Source organism: Mesoplodon densirostris, chromosome 10 (genome assembly GCF_025265405.1).
Source record: "Mesoplodon densirostris isolate mMesDen1 chromosome 10, mMesDen1 primary haplotype, whole genome shotgun sequence".
Taxonomy (NCBI): domain Eukaryota; kingdom Metazoa; phylum Chordata; class Mammalia; order Artiodactyla; family Ziphiidae; genus Mesoplodon; species Mesoplodon densirostris.
Window position 1 is genome coordinate 35,747,060 of NC_082670.1, and position 6,000 is coordinate 35,753,059.

Sequence of the window (6,000 nt, forward strand, 5' to 3'; positions counted from 1 at the left end):
ACTTCTAGCCTGAGCTCACACCTGCACAAATTGGGAATAACAATAGTCCCTACCTCCCCACGAGCATTAAGTGAGTTAATGCTTAGAAGGGCCCCTGGCACGTGGAAAATCCACAGTCAACGGCAGCTGTCTTCGATTTCTGCTGTTGACAGGAGAGGGCAGAGCAGACCCAGGCAGCCAGGCCTCCCGGGGAGTCCGGGTCCCACCCCTCCCTCATTTCTAGGAACAACAAACTCCCAGCAGGAGGAAAGGAACATATTTTCCTGCCAAGGACCCATCATTCTGCTTAATTTGTGGCATCTTCCAGCTGCAACACAGCCATTAGCAAAGCCTCCATGCCCGAGGGCAAGGAACTGTGAGGAGGGGCCAAGGACCTGCCCACCGGCCTCCGCCCATTTCATCCTCCTGTGATGTGAGTCCCCGCTCCAGGCCTGGTGAGGAGGGGCTGGGGACGGTAAGTGGTGGGGAGGATGCAGTGGTGGAGGGCCCTGCCGCTCAGAGGCAGCAGAGCTGGCCGGGAGATCAGGGCAGCAGTGGGGGGGTCCAGCGGACCAGGGTGAGGGCAGCTTGGCAGTTTTTAGAATCAGGACTCACCAGGCTTCATGGGAGTTCTCTGATGGGGGGTAAAGGCAAATGGGGACAATGCCTGGGGCGGAGTTTATAGTAAGGAGAGGGCATCTCTCAGATCCAGGTGTTTGGGAAGGAAGCAGGAGGTGACAAAGAAGATGCCAGGAAGGAGTGGTGGGCAGGAGAGAGCACTGGACAGAGAGTCACACGTCCTTGGTTTAAATTCCAGCTCTGTCTGTTAACGTGGGACTGATGGGACAAATTTTAATCTTCTGGGACCTCAGTTTCCTTATCTGTAAAATGGGCATATCGTTCTTTTCAAAGAGTTCCTGTACAGATCCAGCAAGATAAAGTAGTGAAAACCTTTAGGAATCATCCAGCCCTGTACGAGTGAGCAGTGTTCTAAGGAAGAAGAGCAGGAAGAGAAGGATGTGGAGAGGGTGAGGGGCTTTCCAACAGCCTAGGATGGCACGCTTTCTCCAAACACTGGCTGCTAATGTGAAGAATTCCTCCAGCAGTTTCGTTTCTCAGTGTGAATAAGTGCATCAGATCCTTTCCTTTTCTGGGAACCTTTTTGATTGAGGGGAAGGAGGAAAGAGAGGCCACTAAGGTGGAAAAAATGGGAGAGGGCCTCCCCAAAGGAAAAAGAGGGCTCCAATGTCAACTCTGGCGCCTCCCAACAGGTGCAGCCCTGCACCGTCCCTGCAGCTCCTCCCAGGACCCCTGCCTCCTTCTTCTCTGCCCAACTTCCAGAGCCCAACCATCCCCGAGGCCCTCTGAGACCTGGAGGGATGGTGCTGCTGGACCCCGGGCTCTTGGCCCCATTTTTTTCCCTTATAGACTCCAGATACATGAGCAGAAGGGCAGGAAAAGGAAGACCACACACACATTCTCATGTGCACCAGACCCCTCACATGGATACACTGTCACACACATTATCACACATGTGTGGAGCACGTGCTTACATACTAAGACATGACATGGAGTCTCTCTCCCACACATGAACACACAGACTGTCAGGTACACACACACACACACACACACACACACCCTGACTGACATATACTCAAGTCACACTGTCACATGCATAGATACAGAGAAACAGACACACATTCTATCACAAGCACACTTTTCTCACCCACACACAGACACACACTGGCAGACACTCATTCACACACTAAGATGTCTCTCTCATACACACACAGACCTTCCCATAGATGCAGTATCACACTTGGAGTCACAAACATATATACACACTATCAGACACACAATGACATGCTGAGATGTTTCATACACGGGGACTCACAGGCAGGCTGTCACACAGAGGGTCACATACAAGTACAGAGGAGAAACAGGGGTTCATACAGCCCACACCCCTCTCCCCCTGGTCCCTCTCTCTTTGTCTCTCTCTCTACCTGTCTCTATCCTGTATCTTTGTATCTCTATATCTCTGTATCTCTCTATCTCACATGCACACAGAGGAATCTGTTCAGGGGCAGGCTGCAGCTAAGGAGCAGCCTGTTCTTCCCCAGAGCAAGGCATCCAAGGCACGATGTGGTTTCTTGGTTGCTCCTGCCCTGGCCCCCACCAGACTCCATGTCTGGGAGGGAGCCCAGCTCATGACAAAGTCCACGGTGACCACCGCGCACCCTGGACTCCATCCACCCTTCACTAGAGTGCAGAGGCACGGGGCCTCCGATAGCCCCCCTCCCAGCCCTCTTCCACTGCCCTGGAGAAGGCTTCCAGATTCCCGAGGACAAGTGAGTCAGATCCCCCAAGTGACTAAAGCTGCCATTTCAGGGCGCCAGTGTCCCAATCCTCTCCATTACCCCATGGGGCAGGGCTCGTGATCCCTGTTTACAGATAAGGAAACAGAGGTTCCCGATGGTCAGATGTCCTGCCCAAGATCACCAGCTAACCGCAGACCTGATACTTGAACCCGGTTTTGTCTGGTTCTAACTTGGAGTGTCAAAGTCTTGCCCGTCTCCTCAGTAGACCAGCTCCCTCACAGGGGTCTTGCGGAGGAAAATTATAGGGGAGGGGGTGGTCCTTCCCGGCAACAATGAAGGAGTAGCCTAGGTCCCCTTCTTCAGAGGTCAGTTCTGCCACCCTCCTGCCTGCACCCCCTTCCAGCCTGGCCAGCCTGACTATGGGCAGCTCACTCCATTTTCCCTTCAGTCCCACCTGGGTGAGCAGGTATTAGGCACCAGCCCAGGCCCGTACCCCTTTGTCCTCTCTGTTCCTGGACTGCTGGGTTCACCTTACACGGGGAACCCTCCTTTTCAGAGATTCGTCCCCCGTCCCCCCCGGCAGTGACATGAAGGGAGCAACCTAGTCTTGCTGGTCTCATGAACAGAAAATAGAATACAGATTTCAGCATTGTTTAGAGTCACACGTGGGCGTGAGGTTGTGTCGCAATTACTGCAATCTAACCTCAAAGCCTGTCACTCAGATCTACACGGGTCAAGGATGCTCACAGCAGGGCACCCCCCGAAGCTCCCCATCTCTGCACAGAGCCTGGCTCATCCTGCCCTTCTCTGTCACCCCAGGACTGTTACGGCCCCAGGATATTGGGCTTTTGGCCCAGGGCTGAGGAATGAGGGGTGGGAAGAAAGGGCAGGTTCAAGGAGCCTGACTCCTCTGGGGAGAAGACAGGCAGCATCCAGAACCTCTCCTCTTCCCTTAATCCAAAGCCAGTCCGCAAATGGCCTGGAGCAGGATGGGACCAGGCAGCAGAGCCTTCCACCCCGACCCTGTCCCAGCCAGAAGAGGAGGTAAAGGTGAGAGAGAAGCAGGTAGTGGGTCTGCAGTTCTGGCTCCCAAAAGATCCCACGCACACCAGGGAAGCCCAAGTCTGGTTGAGCATCGGGGGGACAGTGGTGTGGAAGGAGATGTCTCCTGCAGCTAGGGGCAGTAGTTGGGCTGGGGACAGGGAGAGGGAGGGAATGAGTCTGGAAAAAAACATGGGGGCTGAAGAAGGGCTGGCACCTTATCTGGGAGGCGTATCTGTCCACATCTGGATTCTCAGCCAGGGGTGGAGTCGGCTCTCATCAAAGACCCCTCCTCCCGCCTTCCACCTATGCTGGAACAAATTTCAAGGCCTGTGAAAGCCCCCTCCCCAAAGCTCTTCAGGTCTGGGGGTAAGAGTGGGAGGTCACGGGAAGACATGGCTCTCTGGCAGAGGAAAGCCTGCACCTCCTCTCTGCTCAAGCATCTCACAACATCTCTGGACAACTCCTCTCTCCTAAAGCCGGCTGACCACAGCCCCCAGCCCAGGAGCCTGGAGGCAGGAAAGGCAGAGAGGGGCTGCAGGGGTCCACCTGTGGTCAGCCCTCCAAGGGCATCCAGGAGGCCAAGGTGTCTCCACGTTTCCCAGTATGGGCTCTGGTGCATGTTGACCACCAAGGGGGTCAAAATGGGGGTGTGTCAGGCGAGTGTGTGAGGGGAGGCCTGCCTGCTTCTAGAGGAGCAGGGAGGCTTCTAGCGTTTGCCTTGGCACGGGGCTGGGGACAGGGGTGGCTCTCGAGTTCCAGCTGGGAGGTCAGGGGGAAGGACAGCAAGCTGCCACCGCAGGGTCCCTGGGGCTATGAGTCAAAGGCTGTGCTGGGGGGCTGGGGGGGGGTAGAGCTGGGGGTCCACACCCAGGCCTCTCTGCCTTCCCAGGGGGTCTTTGATAGTGAGCGGGGCACGGCGAGGAGGGGTCTGGGGCACAGTGGAAAAGGGGAGGTCGGGGAGCTCGGGCTGTGGCCGGGCCGCTGGCACGGGTTTGCGGGAGACGGAGTTGGGAAAGTGGTCGGGGGGGAGATGCGGCACAGAAGTCTGCGCACGGCGGCCGCGGGACAGCCGGCGGCCCAGCAGAGGGGCCCGGGCGGCCAGGAAGGGGGCGCCTGGCCGGGGCTGCGGGAGGGGTCTGCCGTCCGAGCCCCCACCTCCGACACCCAACTCTCCAGGTCCCACTCCCCGAGGCTTGGGTTCCCGCCGCCCGCGGTCGCGGAGTTTCGCTCAAGTCGTGGCCGCCGCTGCCCGGACGCCGCGCCCGCAGCAGCCCACGCCGCCGCCTCCCCAGCCCCGGGGCCCGCGGGTCTCACCTGAGGGCGGGGGCCAGCCCTGCCCACCGCCCCGAGCAGCAGCAGCGCCAGGCGGAGCGGCCCGGGGGCGCCGGCCATGGCGGGGCTTTCAGGACTGGGCCATCGCTGCCACCTGCGGCACCGCGCGCGCCGCTGAGCCCGGGCGGCGCGGGCGTGGGGGAGGAGCCGGCGCGGGGCCGCCCCGCCCGCAGGAGGGGCCGGGTGGGTCCCGGCTTTCAGACCCCGCCCGCGGAGGCCCCTGGGCCCGGCCACCTCCGGACCGGAGGTCCCGGGCCCTGCGCTCCGGGCTGGCGCCGCTTGGGTTCGGGCAGTGCAGGAGCCGGCCTTCCTCCCGGATGCCCCCGCTAAAGAAAGCCAAACCACCCCCCAGCTGTCCAGGATACCCTGTAGGGAACTGAGACGGAGAAGCGCACGGGACTTGGCAAGGTCACACCGCCAGTCAAACCGCTTCCGAAAAGTGTAACCCCAAGAGCTACGAGTGGCTAGTAAGACAGATCCACCCGGCGGGGTTACCCGGCCCCCAAGACCTCTCCTCATTCCCGGGTTCTGTCCCGAAGGCAGCCCTGGGACAACCAAGGTTGGGGGGACAATGACAAATGGATCAATGGAGCCCTGCCGGTGGGGAGGGTCTAGAAGGTCCCCCGACTCCCGCAGCCCCCATGGCCCCTGAATCACTGGGCTCTTACAACCCCTGTGTCCTTGGGATAACGTGTGCCCAAGGCTGTCCTCTGTGCCTCCTGCGTCTCCGTCTCCCTGCTTCGCGGAGGCTCTGTATTATACCTGCCTTTGTAACACCCCCCTCACCCCGCAACGCAGTGCAGGCCAGGGAGTAGGGTGGGACACAGGTTCACCCTCACCCGGGCTGTGGAAGACAGTGCTAAGAAGGCACTGACTTTCTGTTCCCTAAAGGCAGTGTGGAGTGCCAGTGGGAAAAGGGAATTACACCCCTCTCCCAAAAGAACTTTGATGTCACTATTAGGAAGGGGGGCGGCAGCAGCCCTCAGCTTTGACCTACCATGGGCATGTCTGGACCATTCCAAGGGGAAAGGGAGCAGCTGTTGGAGTAGCTGCTCCTCAGGGAGAGAACAGGACTTCTCAAAATCCCAGAGCACCGAGGAGGGGAGGAAGGGGGAGGGGGAGGGGAGGGGGGGGAGGAGGCCTCCAGTGGGAGGAACCAGGGGCTCCCACTTGCCAAGAGAGGTCTTCCGGTCCTGCAAGCTCCCTCTCACTACCTGAGAGTCATTTGTTCCCTCCTCTACCCAGAAGTCAGTCTAACAGTCACCTTATGTGCCACTTAGGCTGCGAGTGACAGAAAACCCGTAATAACAGTGGCATAACCAAGGGC

At 58.9% G+C, this 6,000-nt stretch overlaps 1 protein-coding gene across 1 annotated transcript in view; it reads right to left on the reverse strand.

The window, feature by feature from the left end:
- The window catches only part of GLP1R (glucagon like peptide 1 receptor), a 31,620-nt gene extending 26,887 nt beyond the window's left edge, over positions 1-4,733 (reverse strand). Inside the window, exon 1 of the mRNA XM_060110315.1 lies at positions 4,656-4,733. Within this exon, the coding sequence (XP_059966298.1) occupies positions 4,656-4,733 (78 nt within the window). The remainder of the gene's footprint in view (positions 1-4,655) is intronic.
- Between the last annotated feature and the right edge of the window lie 1,267 nt (positions 4,734-6,000).